The sequence below is a fragment of the Dryobates pubescens genome, chromosome 17 (genome assembly GCF_014839835.1).
Source record: "Dryobates pubescens isolate bDryPub1 chromosome 17, bDryPub1.pri, whole genome shotgun sequence".
Classification (NCBI taxonomy): Eukaryota; Metazoa; Chordata; class Aves; order Piciformes; family Picidae; genus Dryobates; species Dryobates pubescens.
In genome coordinates this window covers 12,112,154-12,139,629 of record NC_071628.1, presented here as the reverse complement: position 1 = coordinate 12,139,629, position 27,476 = coordinate 12,112,154, and the positions used below count along the sequence as shown (strand labels likewise).

Below are 27,476 nucleotides of genomic sequence, written 5' to 3'. Positions count from 1 at the left end.
AAATCCCCCTCCTCACATTTATCCTTTTATGGTACCAAGGACACTTAAGTTTCCAACTCTGCCAACCTCCTCTACAAGGTAAGGATGTTCTAGATTCCCTCTAATCTATTACTGGTTTACATATTTGAAGCACACAGATGGTCTTTGAGCTTGTTAGTCATCTGGCTGGCTTCTCGTATTTCACGATAAGGACGTTGTTCCTTAAACAATCCGAGACAAACGTTAAAAATATTCTCAAGGCCTTATACCATAGACAAAGACACAACATAGTTATGTACTGATTCAGTCAAAACAACCAAAGCTTTGCTCTTTGACATGCCGGCCTAAGGTAGCATCAACAGGAGCCGGTCGACGGGACGAGCACTCGGCTGGGAGCAGAGTGTTCGGGCGAGGCAGGCGAAGCGCCAACAGCCGCGTCTCCGAGGCCGCGTTAGCAGCAGCAGCCGCCCCCATCGGCCGCGGCGGACGGAAGAGGAAGTGGCTCCACGTCGGGAGCCGGCGGCGGTGAAAGGCTCCGCGGGGAGCCCGAGCCCTGCCGCAGCTCTTCCCTGAGCAGGTGGCGCGGCAGCGGCTGAGGAAGATGAGAGCGGCCGGGCTGCTGCAGGCCGCGCTGTGGGGCCTGCTGCTTGCGCCGGTAAGGGGCTGCGCTGCCCGTGCCGCGGGAGGCGCCGGGGCTCGGCTGCCGGCCCGGCTCCTGGGCCGGCCCGGACCCCGCCGCTTGTGGCGGCCCAGGCGAGTGTGCGGTGGTGACAGGGCCGCGGGCGGCGGTGGGCCCGGACGGGTCGGTCGTCGCTCGCCCGTCGCTGTTGGTGGAGGGGCTGCCTCTCTCCGCCTTGGAGGAGCCCGACCGCCACGGGCACCGTCCTTCTCCGGCAGGACTGGTGTGTGCCCCCGCCTCCAAACCCCGCGGGGGTGGTTTACCTCTGAAACGCGCCCCAGGGTGGTGTCGGCTCTCCTGGGCCTGCCTCGACTAGGGGGCCTTGGTTTCCTCCCACCTTCCGAGTCCTTCCTTCTCCACTGTGTCCGAGGGGTGCACGCCGAACCCGGGCTCAGGTCACGAGTTGTTGAGTTTGGATAACGAATTTCTCGGGTGCCTGCGTAGATAAACGCAGATGTTGTTTCTAGAGGTGTTTAAATCCAGGTAGTGGAGAAGAGGGGCGAAGCTGGCGGTGCGTGTCCCTGTCCTGGCTGTTGGCTCTCTGAGCTTAGGTACCGGTTCCCCTGGGCCGCAACGCCCGGACGAAGAGCCTGTGTGTGTCACGGGGCAGCTGACAGAATACCATATGATGCTTGTTCTGTTCATGGCTAGTTTTCCCCTACGGTTCTGGTTTCCGTCAGGTTTATGTATGTAGTTGCTTGGTATGTACAAAATACTTTCTCCTTGCTCTGTATCTTTGAGTACAGGGCATCTTACCTAGACCCGTAACTGTGATGGATTTAATAGAGGCTTGCTGCGTCCACTAGCTTCTGGTATACAGGTAGTGGAGTTATGCGCGCACTCCAAAGCTCAACAGTGAGCCCAAGTTTATATCCTAAGAAAAATAAGTAGTAAGAGGCAGTATGAGGCATTGTCTTCTTTATCAAAGATAAGGAATTAAATAGAAGTTTAAAGGTTCTAAAGGAAAGACATATGATGAGAGAACCACCAGTCAAAAATGGTGAGAAATTTGTTTGAAGGTGAGAGGTCATTGGGAGCTGTCTGAACCTGAAGTGAGAGGATGATGCCCTTTCAGGTAGGGACAGCTGTCACACCTCAGCTCCTCTAGGAACATTTTTATGTTGGAGCAAGTCAGCCTCTTAGTCTTCTACTTATGTAACAAGATTGAACATGTGCTCAGTAAGAAATGTTTACTTTGAGTAAGATTTATTTTGTACTATTCAGTAGCACAGCTGACTTCAAGGCCACGTGCTCAAACTACAGCCTTTGTCTGCTGTGAAAGAATACTGAAGCAATTAGAAAATAATCCAGGTTCAACAGACTTTCAATGGGGATGTTGCAAGTGAGGTGTAGCGTGTAGTGTTTCTTATGATTTGTAACATCTAAATGCTGTCTTTAGAAGTCAGCAATGAATATGTGAGGGTAAATAAACGTCATGCTCTGGGTCCTCCCTCCCCCCACCTCCTAAGCAAGAATCTGGTTCCCTGATTCATCCCTAGAGAAGGGAAACTTGACAAACAGGAAGATATATCAAATAAAGCAAGTGATCACTCCTAGGTGCTTGTGTAGCCTTAACACTTTACTTCCTGGAACCTAGAAAACACTTGCTGTTCTACTTTGTGAAGCAGAAAGAGCTTTTAATAGATGAAAATATCTGGAGTTTGCACCTGCTGAAAATTCTCAGTGCTTTTAATTTGCCACTAGTAGGAAATTTTAGGTGAGTGCACTTAGGAGGAAAGCTTGGTAAATTTTGTACTGATCATAAGCCATGGAACAAGGTATTTTGTCTGGCAGTTGAAGAACTATTCTGTGGTAAAACAGTCAATGTGATCAGGCCCTTTGACACAATTCTCCCAGCAGATGTTCATGCACTGTGGCCAATCTATAGATTCCTCTGTTATTCAAACCAGGCAGACACAAACATCTGAAATAATATTGTTACATATTTTCATTTTCTCTCTAGTTCTTACTTGCTGCAGAATACTGATACACTAGCCTGAGGAGAAATGCTTCTATGGCATATTAATGATTAGCACTCCATATCCAGCAAGCATTTGGGCTTTCCTCCTTTATTCATGCCTACTTCTAGCTTAATATCTCAGTGTTCTTTCAGACAGACATGGAATTTACAAAAAGATTAAGTAGGTTTTAATCTTTTGATACTTCCTGATATTGAGGTCAGTTTTTCTCTCAAGAAAAACAGTCAAAATGAGATCATCTCCCAGTTGTCCTGAGGTGACACTTTGAGATACAAATGACACTTATTTTTGCTACTTTGCAACTGCAGCTACATCTAATCCTTAGTCTGATCATTTATCCCTTTAGATATGCTACCTTAAGTAGTATATTAATGCTTGGGGAGAAGTACTTATGGCTAGAATTACCAAAAGTCTTAAAATCCATATACATTAGTAAATAACAGAAATTACAGGAGAGCCTCTAATTTTAAGAGACATTATTATTTCCTTAACTACACAAATTCTTCTTAGAGTACATTAATTGATCTCTTTCTGTTTACAGTTATTGGTGAAAAAATATTCTAGGAATTCCCATGTATTACCTTTAGTAATAGGGGAAATTCTACAGTCTGCAAGGAGGGAAAGACTTCAGTTGTACTGCTTAAATTTATTTCTATGTAAAATTTTACACCTTTTTGGAAAGTACAGGATACAAAATTTGCAAGAATTTGCCAGGGTTTCTTGATGGCTTTCCACTTGGAGACATGAACTGTGCATGTAACAACTACATTGTTTTTGAGATTAGGACAGGCAGCGTTATATAGTGGCTAGATTCTTCCTAGTTTTCCAGCTCTCAAGCTACCTGTTCTTCACAGGGTCAATCATTATATAACATAATTAACTGAAGAAATTCTTTTTCTCCTGACAGCTCTGTCTTCCTCACAGCTTTTTAGAAGAATGCCTATGTACCCATACTCTGAATGTTAATTCAGAACACCATGGTTTATTGCAGGTAACTGCAGATGAAGGGATCCTACATGCTACAGGAAGTGGTGTACCCCCAGTGACAAAGGATTACTGCATAATTTACAATTCTAATTGGATATCTCTTCCAAAGAGCCTAGACAATGCTGTAAGTACTTCACAAAGATGATATTATTCTCTCTGTGCTTAGAGCTGGTTTTAAATACCTTTAAATATTAACCTGATATTGTTAATTTATTTTTTATTCTTCAGGTGCTACCAGTATGCTTAAATTTTAGATTTGGGAGTAAACCTTCTGTTTAGTTGTTTACAGAAATGTTGTAAGCTTGTGAAACATATTTCTTACATTGATTCATTGATTAGATCTTCTATTTAATTGCCTTGGAAGCATATGGTGGAATAGGGTATTAGCTGGGATGTATCATGTGTTTTCTGAGTGTGTTTCTTTGAGCCAAGCCAGGATGTGAGACAGAAACAAATTTCTTGGTGTCCTTCATATAAATAGGAAGTACTTTGTGACCAAGGCACTCTTCTTTCCTTGTCCTCCTGCCAATCATCAGCAGGTTAACTAAGTGTAAAACAGAAGTAAAAATCACTCATTTGCCCAAAACATCTTCACTGTGTTACTTTGGCCACTGGGATGTCTTGACTAACTAAAGAAAATAATTCTAAGGTAATTTTCAATATTAAATTGAACTTACAAATAAGGATATAAATATTTTAATTCTTTTGTAATAAGCAATGTTATCAAAATTGTCAACATGTTTCTTACAAGTATTTTACTTCAAAATTTTGGCAATGCTTTATCCATCAGTGCTTTTCTGGCACATGAATACGCTGGACTCCCTAGAACTAAAACCAGTGATCTTCAATATAACTAGTTTCCTGTGCTTAAATTACAGCAACAGCTGCTGTCAAACAGCCAAATATTTCATCTATAGGCTGCTCTTAATGGCCCTCACTATTGCAGGCAGCAGAAACTGCTGCTCTGACTTTATATTCCTGCATTAACAATTCCTTTCTGTTACACCAGTTTCTTTTAGGGACTATAGTAATGTAGTCTGAAGGATTTGCAGTATCAGATTTCCAGCTTTCATCATGCTCCTTTTCTCCCTCTCCTCTCTGCAGACTTTCCTAGCTTTGGAAAACCTGACTTCCACAGTACTCTGCAGTTCTTCTGAAGTTCCTTCTGACTTAATGAAGGACAAAGCAGTTGTTGTGATGAGAGGAAACTGCACTTTTTTGGAGAAAGCAAGAATTGCACAAAATTCAGGTGCTAAAATGTTGTTGATTGCCAGTAAAACCAGGCTGGTAAGTTACAACATACAATTTTCTTCTGTAGTGAAATAGTGTCTTATGTGTTTGATCTATGCAGTGTTGTGCAGGGCTGGCTGAGAGAAACTTCAAAACCAGAGGGCTTTGGCAAAATGTCAGGTCCATCATAAGTCAGCCTGCCCCACAGAGCCCTCCACTGGTGTGGCTTCTGTACCTGAGTCTGTCATTCCTTTAGTTCTGTGCAACACTGTGTTGTATCATCTAAAACTACCTACAGCTCAGTTGTATTTTTAATCTGTTCTTTGAATCTGTTTCTTGAAGTGTGTTTCTGAATGAAAATGCTTGTCTTGATCATTCCTTAATTTTACTGTACTTCAAACTCCCTGTGATCTTAGGTGATACTTTTTTAGATATGTGTGGCCAAAGTAAGCTAGGAAAATGTAATCCAAAATTGGAAACAAAAAAATGGCATTTTGTGATATCTTTAGGGATACTTTTGTTGCTTTTTGTTGTTCACTATTATAGCTGCAACATGTGTCTACAAATATTTGCAATTTATGGATTTGTGTGATCATCATGAAAAGTTAATCTTGTTTTAAAAGCTTAGAAAATACAACCAGTTTTGATTACAGATGTGCTGGACGTATCACCTGTTTTAAGTACATCTGTCTTAACTAACTTTTTGCAAAGGGTAATAAATGAGCATTTTGAGTTTTTTTCCCCTCTAAAAATACACTGAAATGTAAAGGCTAATCTTTAGGGGTTGAACCTGCATTGCAAATTGGCTCAATGTACTTCTCACTGACACTTTCTCTTTTAGTCTGCTATTTCAGATAACAAGACTGATTTTGAAGATGTGACTCTACCAGTTGCTCTTATAAGATATAATGACATAGTAGATATGCAGCTGGTAAGTAATACAGCTTCAGCATGTTACAGTTTGCATAAACTTGGGGTTTTGAACAACTAAAGCAATTTCAGGTCAGATATGGATGTCTACCTGATTTTAATGAACATAGATACTGCTTTCAGGCTCACAGAAGAGGATGGGTATTATGGATATTAAGTCATGGAAGTACTAGTCTTCGTAATTCAGGTTAATTTGAGAGAATGATTAATTAGAACACTAGGAACAAGCAACACAATACCTAACTGGAGGGAGGATAAACTTAGTTCCTGCTAAACGAGATAAGCAGCCTTCCAGTAAACTTGTATATAATTGCAGATGCCTGATGTAGGTCAGAAGCTATAGCCTGAGAGTACTGAAGTTAGAACTGTTGACCTTGAATCTACTGGTGTGATGTCTTTCAGGCAAGCGGTGCCTTATCAGGTTGGATCTCGAGGAAGGTGTGAGGGGTTTTTTTGTCTTTGCCAGATGATGAACTCTCTCTTTGTATTGCATGACAGCATCTGTTAGAGAGCAGTTAGGCAGTGTAGTTTTGAGTTTCTGCTGAGGAGTTCATGGTGAGATGCCAAGTATGTGTCATAAAAATGTGGTAGCTGTAGTATCTTATAAAGTATGCTGTATGCTTTATAAGCAGGGGAATTTGTTTTGAGGATATTTGGAGTTGTTTTCATTGCCATGTAGTATTAGGATACAGAACATTGTAGAGGGTTTTAAAGAAAACAGTATCTTTTCTTCTGTGTGGCTTTTTCTGTTGTCATTTTGTTGTGTTGTTTTTTTTATGTGGTGTTAAATAGCTTTGCTAGGCAGGAGTTGCACTGCATGTGTTATTCTGTCATTAGCAGAGGCTAGCACTAACCTGTGTAGTCTTAGCTTCTTGGATTGAATTTGCAAGCTCTCTTCACCATTTCTGCTCTTAATCTTCAGACCTGCCGTGGGAAGTTGTCTTAGGTAAGTATGGAAACTGAAACTGCACCTAGATGTACAGGACTTTGGTTGTTTACTGTCTGTACCCATTAAAGATTGGCTCTTGCCCAGCACTGACATGACTGAAGGTTTGTGATGATTGTCTTCACTCTGACATAGTCTTGAAGAATATTGTGGTGTGGTTTGGGTTGTCCTCTTTCTTCAGATTTGTTCCTTCCAGTGAAACAAGTGGCGTTGCTTAGCTGAGTCTTTTTAAGATATGTCCTATTTATGTGAGAAGAAACCGGGGCAAAAAAAAAGTAACTTTGCTAGTAGATTAGTGTGCCAGAGCATGTCTCATACTGCTGTTGAATCAACAGGTTTTGTCTTACAACAAGATTGCTTCATAAAACTGGTGAGGAACACAGCCTAGACTACAAGCGAACCTTTCCTAGTTCTGATGCAGTTCTTGCCAAAGCTTTCTGTCATGTCACTGGCAGCTGTTGTTTTAAATGGTATGTGCTGCTTAGAAGCTGGCAGCCATTGTAGTTTTCCTACTACGGTTGTATTTCTGTTTTAACTCTTTTGAAGGCCTCCAGCTTTCTCCTTTGATTTGGAAGGAGACAGCACCAGCCTGAGGGTAGCTAGTGTGTGTAAGCAGTCTTTCTACTTTTTCTTAGAAGACTTGAGGCGTCTTGGTAGCAATAGAAGAATGTTCAGACCTAGTAAGTTGACTGCTGTGTTGAAGAGTTATCTATCTGATGTGATGTGTTTGATTCTATTGCTCTCTGTGGTGGAAGTTGAGACTTTGCAAGATTTTAGTGAAGAGCAGAACAATAGTGGGGGGAAAAAAAGAAATTATCCAAAAGAGTGTTCAATTCCAACATGTCCTAATGCAGTTTAACTCTTTTTGATTGTTTTGGGGTTTTATTTTTTGGAGGCCTTTAGATTTTTTTTGTGGGGAGTTTTGGTGCTTTTTTTATGTGTGTGTTTTGGGTTCTCTGGGGGTGTTTTGTTTGTGTGTTTTGTTTTGTTAGGGTTGTTTCATTGCTTGGCTTCTTTGCTTTCAGTGGTGTTTTTTTTTTTAAGTATGGAATGCTGTAATTTGAATAGGGGTGGAGGGGTTTTTGCCTTCATTATGTTTCACTTCATACAATTGCACTGCTTTACTAGAATTTAATTTTCTTTCTTGTTTTCTGAACTTTCATAACTTTGGGCAGAGGAATAATTCTGACTTCTTTATCTGATTTCTGTAGACTAATTCTGATGCTGAAATGAATCAGTGTTTTTTCATATATGGTCAGTGTATTCCACTACACTACTCAGCTTCCCATTCAGTCTTCCCACTGCCAGCATGGTCTTCCTGTAGCCAAACCCTCCTGGCATGTTCATCTCCTCTCCTGCTTTTTATCCCACATGCAGGCTGTTAACAAATCTCTTCTGCTGTGTCTCTGAAGTCTGTTTTCACTGCAGGATTGCTTTAGATGCCTTGACCTACTTCTGACTGTAACAGCAAACCTTTCTTCCCTACCACCTTCCACTTCCTGTCAAATGATCATCCTTTCTTTGTTTCTTAAATCTCACCTTTCAGTCAAAGGGAGCATCTTGGTCTTGCTTTCAAGATTTTGGTACAAGTCTGTGTCGGTTATGTCTCCACATTCTCTCACAGCATCTTCAGCACCTGCAGTTGATTTTTTAATTTTCACCTGTGCTCTCAAGTTTTTCAAGTAGCATGAAACTGCTTTCTTTTACTTTTAATCTCTTTCAAATCATGTTCATAGAAACCTTTAGTTAGTACCTTTCTGCTACCTTGGATTTCTATAGTATCCTCTCTGAAGCATTGTGCCTGCACCTGAACTGTGAACTCTGTAATTTCAAGAGCTAGAGTTAGACCTCCACTGAGTTTCTGTTTCAGGGTGATTGACTTAAATGATATGCTTTCCTGCAGAGCAGGCATCTTTGTAAGTATTTGGTATGTTTAGGGGATGAAAAGCATTTGGGCTAGAGGCACAACTTCTAAGAAGTGTTGAAAGAATGCAAAGAAGTACCATTTTGCTTGTGGTATCCATATGTTTCCATAGCAGTAGTAACAGGGTTGTCTTCAGACTTGACTATCCTGAAAGGCAGGATGGAAAACATTGCTTCTTTACAATAACCAAGGCAAGTAGATGGCATGTGTTGTGCAGTAAATTGAAAACTTGGTCTCAGCATTGTGTAGATGAAAAGCAGCAAATCATGATGTGTTCCTTGTTGGAAAATAAGTAACAGAATTCCTTTGTTGTCCTTATGAACCAACTTATATGTTATTTTTCAGGTGCTTGGAAATGAAGTAAATGTGACTCTGTATTCACCACCTTTGCCAGAGTTTGATGGCAGCATGGTTGTCATCTTCCTAATTGCTGTGTTTACAGTGGCACTTGGAGGCTATTGGAGTGGAGTAGCAGAACTGTAAGTTTGTTTAAACAGAACTGCTTAAATCACATGGACTACAAATTTTGTGAAAACTATGACTCCAATCAGTGAGAAATTATTTTAGGTTGGTAGTTAAAACAAACAAACAAACAAAAGATCTGGGTGCAATTATTTGCTTTGCCAAGAAAGGCTTGAGCACTGTAACCTTCAAAAAATCACTATAGGTCTCTGAGGAACCTAAAATAGTAGACTCTGAAAGGCTCTGAGGGATGATGCAGCTCTTGGGAGGAGAAATAAGTTAACATTTCAACAAATTACTAAATACCCTGTGACTAGCATCATAATACTCCAATATCCATGATAGGATGTAAGCATTGTAATGACACCTTTGAAATCCAGTGATCCAAGAGTTACATATGTAGTTGTGTCTGCACTGGCAGGGATCAGTACAACTGCTTCAACCCAGCTGTTTGTGCAGCATGCTCTAGGGTGCCTGCACTGCTCTTCTGTCACTTGGAGTACTGGGAGATGTGGTTTGGTTGTGTCTGAGTGGCTCCAGACAGTTGTCTGCTTCAGCTTTGTGTGGTACCTGATGGAGCAACAGAGCCAGGGGCGAGGAGGCAGCAGCAGCCCCTGTGCAGTGAAGGGGAGGGAGTGGAGGTGTAGAACGTGGCAAATGCAGGGAAGAGGGGCGCTCTGCGCTTGAGTGGTGTGCAGCTTGGTGTGTGAAGTGACGCACACTTGATGTGCAGAGCTGTTTTTAGTCTGGGTTTCAACTGACTATATCTAGCCTTTCAGAGCCTGCTATTAGTCTGCAGTATTTCTTGGATGTCTGTGTGTGCTGAATGGGCCAGTGTGTGTTGCTACATAGGCTTCCCATTCCCAGAGGTGATCTAGTGCTTTGCTCCCCAGAAACAACAGGGAGTGGATTGTATGTGATAACAACAGCTTCCTCTTTCCCACTAGTTATGCAAATCTAGTGATTTTAAAAAGATTAAAGAAGTAGGAGGGAGGGATGTGGTGTATTTTTTTTCCCTTTTTTTTCCAAGGTTACATCTAATTATGCTTCTTTTTCACCCTGAAGTGATGTAGGTGTGGCTGCACTGAATGCTAAAATAACAAAATGTGATGCTGTCTCCCATATTGAAAAATACCTAGATGTAATTATATTAAACTTGTTTAAGTGCAGTTTCACAAATCTGGGGTGAGCTTTTCCTTTTAAAGCTGCTTATTCAAAGCATGTCCTCTGAGAAGGTGATTCATCTAACAAAGTGCCTTACTCTTGTGGGTTTTTCTCTTTTGAAGGTAGCTGTTTCAGTGCTGAATTCAGCATTTTGTAGCTGGGTCCTGGGATTTGTCAGGAACATGCTATCTGATGGGCAAGTTGCACACACGTCTGTACTAAAAAGTAGTAGGGCTATCTGCTCAAAGAACAAACACAACAATTTAAGTCTCCTTATTTTGCATGGGGAGGTATAAATATGGAGTATATATGCCAGTGAAAATCCCCAATTACACCCCCTCTCTTTCACTTACTGTGTAATTATGAGGTGTAAGTGTAAAAGAACTAGTACTTAGCCAGCTTCATTCTGCTAGCATGACTGGGTTTTGCAGACACTTAATGCCTGTGGTTGAGGTTTTAAAACTGTGTACCATCCATGATTTTGATTTATCATACACGTTTATCAGCTTGAGTACATTTAGCCCCAAAGAACTTTGTAGTCAGAGGTGATGTGCTAATAGAGTTGAGTGTGTGCAGCCTGAAAAGATGTTTAAGAGCTGCTTTTCCTCACATGGATCAGGGTTTTGGTTGAGGGTACTCCTTAAAGTAGGCAGTCACCAGACAATTGGAAAAGAGAGCAGTTTTCATTGTGATCCATGTAGATCAGGAATGTGTACCTCTATTAGAAATTTGAGAGAAACTCATAAAAATAAGCATGCCATTTTTCTTCAAGTCATGGTATGAGGGATTAGACTGGAATGCTGTCAGTCTGAATGCTTTATAACCAACAATTTTGGTCAGTTTTGGTGCAATGTTTTCATAATCAGTAAATGAAGTAAATATTTGTATCTAAAACAGTGAGAATTTGAAAGCTGTAGCAAGTCCAGGGGAGAGAGAAACGAGACGGAAGAAGGAAGAAAACGTCACTTTGACCCCTGTAACAGTTATCTTGTTTGTTGTCATCTGTTGTGTGATGCTGCTCTTACTTTATTTCTTCTACAAATGGCTAGGTAAGAAATAACAGATTATCTCATTGCCATTTTTATGTTTAAGTCTGGAAATCTAGATTTCTAAACTAAATTGAATGTAGTTTTTGAAATTGTTCATTCCATGTGTGAATTGAGGGGTTGAAAAGATGTAGTTACTACTTAAGAAAGAGGTTCTCTTACAAAGGTTGCCTTGACAGTGCTTATTTTGAATGATGCAGAGGAGAGGTGGCAAGTATCACAGTATCACCAAGGTTGGAAGAGACCTCAAAGATCATCAAATCCAACCTGTCGCCACAGACCTCATGACTAGACCATGGCACCAAGTGCCACATCCAATCCCCTCTTGAACCCCTCCAGGGATGGTGACTCCACCACCTCCCTGGGCAGCACATTCCAATGGTGAACGACTCTCTCAGTGAAGAACTTTCTCCTCACCTCAAGCCTAAACCTCCCCTGGGGCAGCTTGAGACTGTGTCCTCTCGTCCTGGTGCTGGTTGCCTGAGAGAAGAGACCAACCCCCTCCTGGCTGCAGCCCCCCTTCAGGTAGCTGTAGACAGCAATGCGGTCTCCCCTGAGCCTCCTCCAGGCTAAACAATCCCAGCTCCCTCAGCCTCTCCTTGTGCTCAAGGCCTCTCACCAGCCTTGTTGCCCTCCTCTGGACACGTTCAAGTGTCTTGATGTCCTTCTTAAACTGAGGGGCCCAGAACTGGACACAGTACTCAAGGTGTGGCCTAACCAGTGCAGAGTACAGGGGCACAATGACTTCCCTGCTCCTGCTGGCCACACTATCCCTGATACAGGCCAGGATGCCATTGGTCTTCTTGGCCACCTGGGCACACTGCTGGCTCATGTTTAGGCAGCATTCAATCAGCACATCCAGGTCCCTTTCTGTTTGGCAGCTATGGGACTAGATGATCTTTGGGGTCTCTTCCAACCAGGTGTTTTCTGTGCTAACATGGAGTTTAGAGTGTTTTGTTTGACAGTGCTACATTGATGTTGAGTTTGTGCTTGCCTTCCCCTAAGTGCCAGGCAAAATGACATTACCATAATGGAATAAACTCATATACTAGCAATAAACTTAAATTCTTGAATTACACAATTTCAGTAAAATACAGTTTCCAAACTGTTGGTTGATTTGGGGTTTTTTTTCTGCCTTAAAATTACACAACCAGCAAATATATGCTGTTTTAAATGAAGCTCTTTAGTACAAACAATAAAGGTTAATTCTGAAAGCTTCTGAAATTCACTCCCCTGGAATTTGTTGCCAGTTAACTTCCTGCTTCTGCAAAAGAAACATCACCATCCCGATTTCTGATTTTGGTTAGCTTTTTTTACCCTGAATACGGGCAATGCTACCTTTACTAAACTTGTCCTGATGAATCCCAATTTTGATACCTCACTAGTATGGTCTGCAAAAGCAAGTACTGCTATCAGTACTTGGGGTTAAGAGAAATTCTCTAAACAAAGTACTAGGTATGAGAGAATGTTTCCAGCACAAAAGCAGTTGCAAAGTTGAGCTCTGTGATGGAATTCTCTATATCTAGTTTTGTAAGTATTCAGACATTATTAATTCTGCATCCCTGTATCAAAATTGGAGATTCTCTAAACAGCTGATTTTTTTTTTTTTTACTGATTTTGGAACAAACCTTTTGTGCAGAACATACTGTTCTGCATGATCTTAACACATCACAATGGTGCATGATGTTCGCTCCAACTATAAAGTCCACCTTTCTTACCTGATTTTTCAGTCATCAGCTTATGGGTATCAGAATTGCTTTCTAGCCAGACCTTCACTACATAAAAAAATCACCAAATGCAACTAGCAAACAACTGGTTTTATTATTTGTCCACATTTCAGTTGCTTGCCATAGGTTCAAATACACATTATACTTTAAAAAAGAACTGGAATATAGAGTGTTTTCCTAACCAGTTGGTTCCTAAATGCATAGAAACTTTTGGAAGGGATGGGGTGTTTAGTATCTTAAAATGCCACTTAAATCATCAGTCAGATCTTGGGGATGCTGAGATTTGTATGTATAGGTGGCAGTGTGATTAAAGGGAAAGTGTCTGTGAGAAGTATTATCAGAAACAGAGAAACTGGTAGTTGTGAAATAACACTTTAGCCATAAACAAAACTTATGTGAAAGCAGTTACAGGTGACACAGTTCTTTTTATGGAAAAAGGAGGGGAAAAAAAGATGAGGTTTTGTGTTTGGGTTTTTTTAACAAAAAAAACCTTTCAGAACCCAGGTGTTTATTTGATGAGAATTCTTGCCAGGCAGAGAGACTCAGAATTCATCACTTTCTGTAATCAGCTGACTGCAGTCTCCAATGACTGTGTTCAGCAATGCTATAACTGAACAGTTTCATAGTAGTATGTATCATAGTATCAGTCAGGGTTGGAAGGGACCACAAGGATCATCTAGTTCCAACACCCCTGCCATGGGCAGGAACACCCCACACTAGATGAGGCTCGCCAGAGCCTCATCCAGCCTGGTCTTAAACACCTCCAGGGATGGGGCCTCTACCATCTCCCTGGACAAGGCATTCCAGGGCTTCACCACTCTCATGGTGAAGAACCTCCTCACATCCAGCCTGAATCTCCCCACCTCAAGCTTCATTCCATTCCCCCTAGTCCTATCACTACCTGATATCCTGAGAAGTCCCTCCCCAGCCTTCTTGTAGGCCCCCTTCAGATACTGGAAGGCCACAATTAGGTCACCTCGGAGCCTTCCCATCTCCAGACTGAACAGCCCCAACTCTTTCAGTCTGTCCTCATAGGAGAGGTGCTCCAGCCCTCTGATCGTCCTTGTAGCCCTTCTCTGGACACGTTCCAGCAAGTCCATATCCCTCTTGTAATTTGAGATGTGCATTCCTGTGTTCAATTCCTGTTTGATTTTTTTTTTTCTGTTGTATTTTGTTACTGATTCTCATCTTCCATTGTTTTTATTTAGTGTATGTTATAATATCAGTCTTCTGCTTGGCATCTGCAATGAGTCTCTACAACTGTCTTGCAGCACTAGTAGGAGAAATACCGTTTGGGCAGTGCAGGTATTGTACACCTTCCAGTTACTACAAACATAAGGTTTCTCATGGGTGTCTTCTGGTTGCTACTCAAGGTAGTGTGAAGATAGAAGTACAGTCTTACAAATTGTTTCCTGTATGGCTTAGTGTGTGGGATTATTAAAAAAGAAAACAGCAGGCTTCTTTAATAGCTATTAAAGGTATCCATAGCATAATCTACAGTTAAAATAGTGTTGTAGGAGACTTGCAACATTACATTTCTTTGAAAGCATTGCTGTAGTCAGATTTGAAAGGCTATGCTGGGCTGTCTGAGCTTGGTTTTATAAAATTCTAATTGCCTGTAAGATGTGGCCACTTTGTTCACCAAGGACCTCTGTAAGGGGTGTCCTGCACATTTCATCCTGGTTTGAGCGAGTGCTCTGCTATAGGCAATTAGAGGGGTTTATTCCTGGTGTTAATCTGTACTGTAACTGTGACAGACCAAGTTTTTTCTTGCAAAGACCACACATTGCTCATGTTCTTTGTGTTAGAAGCAAGTGATTACAGTTCTAACTCAGGTAATGTTACTGGTACGCAGATAGCCAGCTGCCTCTTACTGCTCTGAGTTAAATTCCTGCAGCTGTTGGTGAATATGGGAATGTCACAATTTTCTTTGTCTCCGCCTTCTCTTTAAAACCCCCTAGTGTTCACTTCAAAAAAACTTCAGTGTAATAAATGGTTCTTTTCCCCAAAAGAGCAATGTTTATTAGCTTGCAAACCTAAGATATGTTTGCATGTTACTTAGTACAGGATATTAGTGCCAGATGATCCAGTAGACCATCAAAGGTAGAGACTGGGTAGAAACAGGTTTTCTGTAAGCTGTGGGACAGGTATTACTTCTTTTGGTTAATACCAGTGCAAGAACTGTCCCAGAAAACGTAGTAGACAGTGGAAACAGGTATTGGCTTACAATTTTTCAATACATAGCTATTTAATTTTTAATCTTGTGTTATGTGTCCTAAAATTGATTTTTCACCACCACTGCCCCTTTCTGGAATCGCAACATGACTGTGTCTCACAAACATGGTTCTGTTGGCCTAATTGTTGTGTGACAGAAATGGATTAAACAAATAAATTTACTTTTTGCCTTCCCTGGATGTATTTACTACAATGAGGCCTGGCCATCAAAGCTCAACGGCTCTCAGTCTAGGGACATGTTTGTAATGCAGACCAGAGAAGCACTGATACTGCAGTTAGAAGGATAATGCCACCTGAATGTGGACAGAACAAATGGGCAAAGGAGAAGTTCCTGGGATGAGAACACCTTACCAGCTTAAGGACCTGTGATAGCCCAGGTGTGTGTTTTGGCTGTTGCAGGCTTTCTTTTTTAACTTAATTCTTTTCTTTTCAGGATTGCATGTTGCAACAAAAGCATTGAAGTGAGGCTTATTTTTCTTGCTGTGTTCTGCATAGCAGCAGCTGCTGTCTGGGCAGTGTTTCGGAATGAAGATAGGTAAGTGATGCATTCTCACTTTAATGACAATTATTCATATTTCTCTTTTATGAACTTCCCATCATATAATTGGAGCACAGCATCCTTCTAAACTCCAGTGCTGATTTCAAAAAAAGTCATGAAAGTATTTATGAAGCTTAACAAGCATGGGAATAATAGAGAACAAAGCTATACAAATGAACCGTGTGGTAATTTGAAGTTACAAAAAATTCCAAAGATGAGGAAGAACTAGCTTGATTGCTAATGATTGCCACTGAAGAAACAAAATGTGTTAAAAAAAATATGGTCCTGTGCTCCAGTGGAAGCACAGGGCCTCAAATACACAAATATTACAGTACAATCCTAACCAGCGTCCTGAGTCATCATCCCTGGAGGTGTTCAAGAGGGGATTGGATGTGGCACTTGGTGCCATGGTTTAGTAGTCAGGAGGTCTTGGGTGACAGGTTGGACTTGATGGTCTTTGAGGTCTCTTCCAACCCTATTGATTCTATGATTCTATTCTGAACCAGATGACAGTTGGAGCTTCCAGTCAAGTAAGCAATCATACAAAGTGAACACAGCAGCCCTGTTACAGCCTCTGTTCAACTCATGTTCTCTGCAGCACATTGATGAAGAATAATAACCAGTTTATGATCAGAGACTAGTGTAAACTGACCATCTTGAGACTAGTATTTTTGTGGGTTTGCTAGCAGTACTTCCTAAAAACTCTTTTCTTGCTTTCCAATCCAGTTTGCAATCTTGCTATTGTCAACAAAAGCTAAATTATTGCACTTTGTTCAAGCTACTGCTGGAATTTATGTGTAAACGTGTTCTTGTTTTCAGGTGGGCTTGGATTTTGCAAGATATCTTGGGAGTCGCTTTCTGCCTAAATTTTATTAAAACACTGAAAATGCCCAACTTCAAGGTACTGTGAGTTACATACATTCAGAAAGTATTCAAACACGAACCTGTAGGTATAGTGCCTGAAAGTAGGTTTTGACACTCAAGAAATACGTATTTTAAAAACCCCAAATCTGTAATATTTTGAGGAACTATGAAAATAAATGAATCCTGTTTTAAATGTTATGCCAGAATAAAAAAATATGGGTGAAGAGGGATGGTTCTCTTTTGTTGTTTCTATTTTGTGAAATTAGATATGAGGGTACAGGAATTGTACTAGAATCTAGCTCTGCAGTCCTAGAAAACCTATGTTAATACTGTCTGCTTCTTTTGGCAGTCCTGTGTGATACTTCTCGGCCTTCTCCTTCTATACGATGTGTTTTTTGTCTTCATAACACCATTTATCACAAAGGTATGTCTGTGAATATGTATTTAAAATAAATAATAAAAACACCTTTCTCATTATTGGGGCAGTATTTTTGTTGTGTTGCACAGATTAGTATTTTCTGTATTTTTGATGCAGAAGTGCTGACTTCCTCTTCTTTTTCCCCGTTTAAGACAACAGCAGCCTAAATTTTTGTCTTGGGTGGGCTGTAGAGCATAGTGCTTGTGTAGGTGCCATAAATTTGGTTAAATGACTTATGTTTTCAGCAATCACATGTTCCCAACTATGTGCCAGTGTGATGATGGGAAATGACTGTACTCCAGTTTTCTTCCTCCTTTTAACACCCATGCATGGGAACGTGCTCCAGTACTTTCTGCGGCGCTCATTTGCAGTGTAATGTGAACTATACAGTTCTTCTTTTATTTCAAAGCAGCTCACAGCAGAAAAAGCTGATGTGTTTCTATCTAACCTTCCAGCTACATCTAGTGGATTTAGTTATTCAAACAAGTTATTTTAAGCTGGACTAATGTGTTTTACTTCAAAACAGTACCATGCAATACTGTCTGATACTAGTGCATTCCTTTTTGATACTTGGGATTTTTCCAGTTCTGAATTGTAAGATGAGATATCCTTGAGGTCCCTTCCTTATTGATTCTATGAGATACAAGCAGTTTTTTTCTAAATGTAGCGTGAATTTTTGGTGTATTAAACCACTAACTTTTGAAAACTGACCTTCATTTCAGAATGGGGCAAGTATAATGGTTGAAGTTGCAGCTGGTCCCTTTGGAAACAGTGAAAAGGTATGAACATTTGTTTCAATGTGTGCAACATACTGACACTGCGTAGCTAATTCATAGTGTGCTTTTCAGCATAACTTTCTCACAAAATACAGCCACCTTTTGCTATTTTCTCCTAAGTATTAAATACCTGTTGACTTGGGTTTGATCCTAGAATGATGGAAACTTGGTGGAAGTCCCTACTGAACGCTCAGCTCCCCATGAGAAAGTAAGGATTGTATTTCAGATACTGGATTTTTAAATGATTCCCTCTGAAAAGACTATTCTTTTGGGGAAAACCTGACTGTCCAAATTTCTCTTCAGGGCCTGGATATCATTGATCAATACTCTGTAGTTAGGTTAATAATCCAGACTTGTTTTTCCCATTATGATTAAATGTTAACTCATGATTTTTTTCATGTGTGTGCATATTATTTGTAAGTCTGAAATTCCATCTTACTTGTTGCCTTAAGCTTTATCCACTCTCTATGTTGGTTTCTGGTTTTTACTTTAGGTTCTGCCTACTTTGAAGTTCTACATTAACAATAATTTGTTTGTATTAAACCTTTTTATTAATTTAAGCAAACAAAAAGATCTAAACCACCAGGATGCTTTAAATTAGATTTATGTGGGCTTCTGAAATACTGTTTTACAGTTACCTGTGGTTATTAGAGTGCCTAGACTTGAATACTCTGCTTCGACACTCTGTGACATGCCATTTTCATTGTTGGGTTTTGGAGACATTATTGTTCCAGGTGAGCAAATGTTTTTTTGGCTGTGTAACTTCTGATTAAGTATTTTGACTTTGAGTCTCAACTGACTGCTATTAGAATTTATTCTACAAAGTAATTACTAAATCAAACATAGCAGTTTGCCTTGAGCTGTCAGTACAGAATACAACAAAAGCCACAATGTAAGAAAGCTTTACTATTATGGAATCACAGAATGTTAGGGGTTGGAAGGGACCTCAGAGATCATCTAGTCCAACCCCCTGCCATAGTAGAACACTTAAACACTGACAAGTTCTTGCTTTTCCATTGCACTGTGTTGTGCACATGCGAGTCCCACAGATAAATCCCACTGTCAATATTAATTAAATCTCCTAGAAATCTCACAGAAAGCAAGTATTCTGTGACTTCATAGGATTTTTTGTATCCTAGTCTACCTAATTAGATGCGAGGTAGTGGAAAATACATTATCAAGTTTTTCCCTCTTTCTCAGAAGAGCTGAATTTTGCCATAGTTGGAGTCTTTAGCAAATTCTTAAGTCAGGCAAAAGCATTACCTTATGAACAGCATTCAGGCAAAATGTCTGATTGCTATAAATGAGCATTAAAATCATAGTGAAGAATAAGATTAAAACTAGCGTATTGCTCTTTTGTATTGAAAAATGACATAATGTCATTAGCTTGCTTAAAAAAACCCAAACCCAAAACTTTCTATTACTGAACTCACTTGGCTTATCGCTTTAATTTTCAAGACCTAGATGTAGGATTTCATAAATTGGTTCTTGGCTTTCCAGAAATAAATGGGAAGAAAATAACAAACAGTAATAGCATGTCATCTTATAAAAGTATTGTAAGTTCTTTTTATGCTGCTTTTAGTTGGAGAGTTGGGGAGAAAAAAAATTCATGGCTAAATATTTAATTAATAGTTGGTTTGGTTTTGTGTTTTTTTCCCTTAAGGGCTTCTGGTTGCCTATTGCCGAAGATTTGACGTTCAAACAAGTTCATCTTCTGTATACTACATTTCCTGTACAATAGGTAAATCGTGATATTTCAGCAGTGTTAATCTTCATGCTAGATTTTTTTAAATGGCAGAAATAGATAGTTTTCTTCAGGTAAAGGTTTAGTGTTATCAGGAGTCTCTTAGTAATCTCTTTTTGATGTGCTTGCTGATACTTAAGGAAGATACTGCTTTAAAAAAATTCTGGCTTACTGAGTAAGTGACTTTAGTGTCAAAATTCACCTGGTTTTGATCGTGTTTGTATAAATATCTTTTTATAGCTTATGCCATTGGCATGGTGTTGACTTTCATTGTTTTGGCATTAATGAAGATGGGACAACCTGCTCTTCTCTATCTTGTACCATGTACACTCATTACTAGCTCACTGGTTGCTTGGAGGCGCAAAGAGATGAAGAAATTCTGGAAAGGAAACAGTTACCAGGTAGGCTGAAGGCTTTGAACATTTTGTGATTAATTCCTTTGATTACCTCTTTCTCTAAGTACTTGATAATGTATTACCTGCAATACAGTTTTTGGTAGACTTCATGTTATCTTCTGCAATTAAAATCTTAGTCTAGTAGTTGGTGTGGCAGAATAAAGCTTAAGTGAGATGAAGTAGCTGGTTCAGTACTCATGGGAAAAAGTAATTTGTTCTCTTTTCTTTTAAATATTTTTTTCACATTTTAACATTTCTCAACAATCATCTTGATGTTGTGTAATAAGAATCACTGCACTAAGTGTGTAGATTCCAGTCTGCACTAGTCCTGTATTAAGAGACAATTCAATAAAGTTGGTGATCAACTGTTATTCTAGAAAATTTTCATGCATCACTGGTGTCCTGCATTGTCAGGATTGCATGGAGCATTCAGCAGCACAGTAGCCGGGTAGGTATGTAACCAGTTGCTATTATGCACATTGTGTGCATGCTGCCTTGGTTACTTCTTCAGATACCACCTGCATCTAGGCTGTGGTTGAACTCAGCATCCCTATTGTGAGAGATGGTGGGTGGTGTGAGGTTGATTGTGGAAAGGAGCAGCTCCTGCTTTTTCAACTTCTGAATTGCAAGGTTAAGTAGAGCAATAGGAGTCAAGGTGATGGCAATTCTTGTAAAGGTAAAACTGCAGGCAGGCAGGTCCTATACTACTACCAGCTAAACACTACCTTTAGTTGATCCAACTAAGATTTTACACCTGCTTCATCTGGAGGTTGGCTACCTATGAAATTACTTGGGAGATCTTCAACTTTAACTGGGCACTCTTGTCTTTTTGCTTACAAAACCCAGTTGTTTCAGAGACAGTGAATAGAAATGTTTCTGTGTGGGTTAGAATTAATTTGGCTTACTAAACTTCTGTGTGTAAGTTGGTGACCGCTATTCTAAAATAAGCTGTGTCACATGTATAAAGTCCAATAATTCCGGGTCTACTGTGGGGAAAAAGCTTTGGAATTTATTTTCTTCAGTTGAGTTCTGAGTAAGATTGGCTGAAGTAAATCTGGCAACTCTCTTTAGTGACAAAAATTTCTTGTGCTTCTCATAGCAAAAACTCATACTTGGAAGAATTATGTTGCCATAGTAGTTATTTTATGTTCTTTCAGCTGGAATCGTGAAGGATTAAACCTGTTGTGAATTTCAGCTTGTTTTGAGTCAGATGGCTTCATTTATCTCTGGCACGACTTAAAATGTTGATTTCCACCTGCAAGTTAGACTTGTCTGTGGTTGAATACCTCTGTGTAACTCTACTATCTCCTCTTTTGCTATTAACTTGCTGAAGAACATTTTTCTGTGTTAACATTTTTTCCAGAGGGTGCTATTCAAGTTGAATTTTTGTAATGCTGCGGTGTTAATCTTTCTCATACATTGTCCTCTTCGCATAAAGCTGTGCTTCAAATTGTCTTCATAGATCTTATGAACATGCAAAAGAAAACCCCACTCCCCCCACAACCCCAGAGTTAAAATCTCCAGCTTTTAGTCTTCATTCTGAGGAGGAAAGATAAAGCAAGGTGACAGAAGACTATTCTTTGTTACAACAGTGGTAACTTAGACTGGAGTAGAGCTGCCCCATTGACAGGGGCAAGCTGACTTCTGTAGAAATTTGCTTTGACCTCCTGGGAAGAGAGAAACTTTGCAGACTTGTTAGAACAAAGTGTCCTAAACACAGGGGTACAGGAGCATGTACAGTGTATCAGGTCACTAAAGTTCATGAACTCTGCTGTTTGATTATTGTCCATTAGTTAGCCTTTATGAATTTTTGATTTTTGTTCTATATGATTTTAATAATGGAATGAATTTTATTTAGGTATCGGACTTCTCCAGGACGCCTTTGCTACAAGGTGTGATTATGGCCTTCTTTTAATGCAAATTTATTAATCATCTTATAGTTTCTTTTTTTTCTTTTTCCCCTTCTGCTTCCTCTTTTCATTCTTTTTTTGTGTCTATCTTTTCTGAGCAATTCAGTAAGTGAGGGTAGAAGTAAAGACAAGCTGTAAATGTGGTTTTATGCTTAGGTATTTTCAGGTGGTTAGGTTTTTTGGGGTTTGTTGGTTGGCTGGGTTTTTTTCTTTCCTTCTTTTAAGGAACACAGTAAAACTTACTTTCTAGTCAATGGAGCCATGATTCCTAAGCCTGAAGGCAAGCTTTGTATGCTTCTCTATAATTTCATAGGAGTGTCTTCAAATATTTAGAACTGGTGTTAGTTCCTCTACTGTTACCTATATGGAAGTCCTTTGCCTAATTTTTCTGTGCCACTGTATTGAGTGAAACCTGCTTACTGCTAAGCAACAAGCTTGTCCTCTGGAGTTTTGAATCACATGTTGAGATTCTTGCAAATTACCCATAAGTTAAGAATTACACAAGTGCAGCATCAGAGCAAATCTTGAAAGTGTGTGCACAGGTACTCTTTACAGGCAGGAGTTTGAAATTTCTAGTTTGGCTCTGGTAGGTGGTGTGGTTGGGTTATGTGGGTTTGTTGGTTGGGGTTTTACGCTCACATGTGGTTTGGGTTTGTTTGTTTTGTTACGCTTTTGTTTTGGTCTGTTTTTTCCCACAATGTTAGAAGATATGTTGAACATAAACGTATTCCAGTTACAAAGCTACCTCGACAAGCCCTCACCTTAAACTGTCAGGAATTTAGATCTGGGAGAAAAGCTTCCAAATCTCTTCTGCTTCAAAAATGTTAAACAGTTGTCCACAATGCACAGTCTGATTGCTTTGGTTCTTGTGAGGCTTGAAAGAACAACTTTGCCCAGGATTTTAGCATCGTGCCTTCATCTTTCTGCTGGTTGTCTAAAGACTCCTGCAGCTTCTGCTGAGGCTTTCGTAACAGGGTTGTCCAGAGAGACCCTGCAACTTGGATACACTTGTGCTAAAAGCTGCTTGATTCTATCATACACTTCTAAAAAGGCATCTCTTGTTACTGACACTTGAAGTTGTGGAACTTTTTTGTAGTAAAGTGATTAGAAATGAGGTGGGGTAGCTTTTGCTTTTTTTGGCCTTGTGACATTTATGTACATCAAAAAACCCAAACACCCTTTATGCTCTACTAGCCTTTTTGGCTTTAAAGCTTTAAAACTTTCCAGTATCTGCTTAATATAAATAGAGGTGGTAGCTCCAGCATAAGTACATTTTGTGCTGTTTTACCTTATTGTAAGATTAAGAGAGTAATACTTGACTTGGGGATATGGTGAATCGTTGTGATTTTTGAGATGGGTTTTTGGTCACAGTGTAGGGGGAAAGTACTAGATATACTGAAGTTAATGCAAGATTACCACTAGCACAGGAGCATGGTACTTGCTGCTGAACTGAGTGTGTTCTATTGCTGTAATTCAGTTATTAGGTGTATTGGCAAGGCTTGTGCATGGCTTAAATCTTACTGTCTTAATTCTGACACATGAGTGGAGTGATCTGGAAGACCTTTTCTGAGCTTAGTCAGATTGATAGTGTGGCCACTAGGCTCTCCTAAGCCTTAACCCATGTCCCAGTGACTTGTTTCTACTTTGGAGCTGCCATTGCATCTTGCTGCACAGAATGTTAGTGCATCTGGATTGGGAAGTGGCTTGTTTAAACAAACCTGCTTTGAATCAAAATATGTTTGTATACCTTGTAATGAAACAATTCTGTTGGCTAAAGAAAGGTATGGCACAGAGATAGGTCATGGATACAGAAGAAGAGCAAGGTTAATGGAACTACTGTCTTTGCCCTATATATATATACACACATGTATACACCACACTAAAGTGCCTGTGATGCAAACAGTATCAGAGTCTGGCTTTTGTTGCCAAGTGTCCTCCAGCTGGTGCTGGTAAGACAAGAAAGCAGTCGTGTTCTCATCATGTGTCCAGCTTGGAACCCACGTGGTGAGCAGCTGTTTTACAGAAAGACAGGGAGCCTTTTTACTGCTAGGCAGGATATGGCTCTGTAGAAGAATGTGTGTAGGGTTTTCTGCCCTTTGCTGAAAGCATTAGGCCCTTGTCCCAGTAACACTGCCATGCTGGGTATACCAGCTTCTTGATGACTTTTAGTTTTCAGCATTAGTTTTAGTACTGCACCTTCTGTCTCTGGTTGTCAGCTGTCTGTCTGGAACTGTCCAATCCTTGGCCTCTTGTTGATTATGCTTAATTCTGACACCTTCAAACTGATGGATCTCAGTTTGTCATGCTAACAAACGTGTATTACCCCTGTAATTTATTCTATGCCTTGTTCCAGGCCAAGGGGTGGAGGGGTGAGGGGAGCGGCATGAGGGGAAACCAAAGTCTTCCTTGCCCTCTAGCAATACAGCAGTCAATAGAGAAAAAGGCTGCTTTTTAGTCAGGAAGAGAACAAAGTTGGATTAAGTTATTCAGGTGATCTAATCAGTTATGTGAACAGAAAAATATAATCTGTCTATATAATAATCTGAATTAGAATCTGTTCTGTTACAGGTCTTTACAATTCTATTTCCTTTATGCTACTTAAAATAAAAGGAAAAATGATGAAGAAATGTTGCCAATGCAGCTAGTCTTTACTAACTGTAATACAGCTACAACGATGAAAAGGGAAAGCTAGTGTTTTCTATTCAAGCAATTTCTTGCTGCTTGTAAATGTTAGGTAGGACCCATGGGTCTGCTTCCAGTTCTGCAAACCATGCCTTGATCAAGTTGCTTAGGCAAATTGTTGGGTTTGTTTGGTGGTGTGTTTGGTTGGTGGTTGTTTGTTTTTTTTCTCTGCATTTAATAATTGAGACACTTTTTACTCGCAAGTTTAATTTCTTGTAGAGGACTTGAATCCATGTTTGGAGAATGCTTTTGATGTGGAAGGCGTTAGCTAAGAGAGCTTTGATTACCTGGTCTGAATGCTTCTGTGATCTATAGAGGACTTCCTATCTGTGTGCTGCTAAAATGCACTCTAACACATGTTTAATTATATTTCTCTTAGCTAACAAATACTTTGGACCAATGGGTGAAAAGCAGTACTTCTTTATAACAGCCCATCTTTGGTGGTGGTTTGTTTTATCTTTTTACATTTAGATGATGGAACACCTGGATTACACAGGACATGAAGAAAGCACAGCATCAGCCAGTGAACAGCCTGGAGGACAATAACACGCAGGATGCTGATTTAAAGTAGTATTCAAATTTTTTACAAATGAGTAACAGTAAATTTGAAGTTCTACACTAGAATATTTCCTACTCTGTGTAAAAGGGTTTTTAACTCCCACACATGTATTTTTATGGAAAGTCACTTGCATTTTTACAGCCAAACCATGGCTAGTAAAACCGTGCCTTATTTTGATTTCAATAAAAGGATATTTTCTATGCAATTTTCCACATGTGTTTCTATACAGTATATTTTTTTATAGAAGTTGCTTGCCCATATGAGTTTGATGCATGAAGTACTTTCTTAATCTTGATTGACTAGTCAGGTTTCATTAAAATTTGCAGTGTGCTTCACAGGATTTCTTACAAGATTTTGAATGCAAAGATTGATAGTAATGTAACTGTAGTAACTCAAGAATGAAGCTATAGTTCCATTACTACAAGTAATTGAATAAACAAGTGTGTATGTTAGCCTGTGTACATTGGAAGCCATATAAAATAGATAACAAGGCAAATTTAGCTTGGGGTTGTGAGATTCCCCTTGCCAAGTATCACTGAGTTATTCCTTAATTGTGAAAATTGTTAAGCTTTGATGCAGGACTTTGGATTGTGTACATCACCAACCATTTTAAAAATAATAATAATAAAAAGGGGAGGTACTTACACAGTGGCCCTGGAAAGCTGGGTGCATCTCCTGGAAGAGCTGGCAAACAAGATGATGGGAGAGGGCTTTTGCTCAAGAAGTGCTATTTTGGGTGGGGCGAAATGAAATGTTAACTCTGGCCTGATTCTTCTGCCTGTTAGGACTAGATTAGTATTTGTGGTCTTTATTTGGCTGTGGATCAGTTCAAAGGGATGGGGGAAGACAGGACAGGTTTCTTAATCTTTTGCATCTACACCATACTATTTTTAGTTTGTTGTTGAAAATTCTTGGCAATTGATATTCAAAACAAGAAGTTCGCTAGTAGTGCCTATGTTAGTTAAGGCCAGTGCATGTGTTTAACTTGTTTAATCTTAATTTGTTTTAGCTTTTAAAGACTTGGAAAAAAGAGAAATAGTTGAAATTGTTAGTTTGCATTTAGAAGAGCTTGGGTTTGTTTGACACTTTCATCTTTTTTCAGGAAACTGCAAATTGAGGGGGATTAGGCATAGAAAATTTGTATAGCTGTAATGCTAATACTTTACACCAAAGAAAATTGGAGAAGGCAACAACAGGAAACCGCTGAGTTCACTTAGTGCTAATGTCAGGTAGTCATTAAAACATTTTTCCTATTCTTTAAATGAACGTCATTCCTAGAGTCAGACCAGGTTGAAAACAACCAAATAAGCACATGCTGGGCAATGGCAATGCAGGCTTTTCTGCAGTGCCTCACCTAAGTGCCTCAGTGTTCTTCTGAAGGTCACCTCTAGACATTTATAGTTAGTTTAGGGCATGTTGGCTCAGGAAAACTACCCAGATAAAATCTAGTTTAGCTAGATTTACTTTGGAAGTATGCTAATTAGGGCAATTGTAAATGTCTATTGGCAGTTAACAAAGGCTTACCACAAATTTGCCGCTTTACATAATTTATATCAACTTTAAACTTTTGTTGGCAAGAGTCAGGAGCAGACAAACTTGCAGCCTGTGCCAGTTGCTGCCATTAACTCAGAGTGACCATGGTGCCAGCTGACACAGGTAAGATAACCACCTTGTTTGCAGCTCCCCTAATAAAACACAAATTACACTTTTCCTGTTAGTAGTTGCCCTTCTTGACTTAAACATGAACTGAGCCCCTCAAAATACAATGATCTTGAGCACCATCTTCAATTTTCAGTTGACTGGCACTTTAATAAATTAAAACAAACCTCAGTAGCAAACTGAAAACTTGTCTTCTGATATGTTGTCATGCTCTTTGACAAGCCCAGTACCTGCCAAAGTTAAATGGCTATGAAGAAGTTTCTGAAAATTCCTGTGAGAGAGAGAGAAGTTGTAACTCATTCAAAGTTGGGCACTACCCAAAGCCTTTTTAGAAGCTTCACAAATCTAAGTAATATGACGTCTTTTTCTCTTTGAAATCTTCTGCATGGAGGATTTGTTAAATTTTCAACTATGAATGATGATGGAATTAGTATAAATAAAGAAGACCTTTGGCAGCATAAGTGTATTCAGCAGCTGGCTGTGGAAACTCTGTCTTGTTCTGTGCCTAATTATGCTCCGTGCCTGATCATGCCTGAGGTTTCACACACATGTGCTGCAGTTTAATGGGATGTAAACTAACTTTTTTGTTTCAGATGCTTAGGTGCTTTGTTTACAAAAATTAAGAATGGAGTTTAGAATTTTA

At 39.8% G+C, this 27,476-nt stretch overlaps 1 protein-coding gene across 4 annotated transcripts; it reads left to right on the top strand.

Annotated features, from left to right (window-relative positions):
* Window positions 1-467: 467 nt before the first annotated feature.
* Window positions 468-25,413, top strand: SPPL2A (signal peptide peptidase like 2A). Of its 4 annotated transcripts, XM_054168813.1 has the most exons (17): window positions 468-634; window positions 3,629-3,748; window positions 4,729-4,911; window positions 5,696-5,785; window positions 9,000-9,133; window positions 11,178-11,329; window positions 14,262-14,358; window positions 15,722-15,823; window positions 16,646-16,727; window positions 17,040-17,114; window positions 17,831-17,887; window positions 18,039-18,092; window positions 18,519-18,618; window positions 19,548-19,625; window positions 19,869-20,029; window positions 21,882-21,915; window positions 25,087-25,413. In XM_054168813.1, the coding sequence occupies exons 1-17, from the start codon at window positions 581-583 to the stop codon at window positions 25,116-25,118; spliced, it is 1,605 nt and encodes a 534-aa protein (XP_054024788.1). In that variant the 5' UTR covers window positions 468-580; the 3' UTR covers window positions 25,119-25,413. The 4 variants fall into 4 exon arrangements, with proteins under 4 accessions (XP_054024788.1, XP_054024786.1, XP_009895567.1 ...); XM_054168811.1 differs by lacking the exon at window positions 21,882-21,915; XM_009897265.2 differs by lacking the exon at window positions 18,039-18,092 and having other exon boundaries at window positions 469-634.
* Window positions 25,414-27,476: the final 2,063 nt, after the last annotated feature.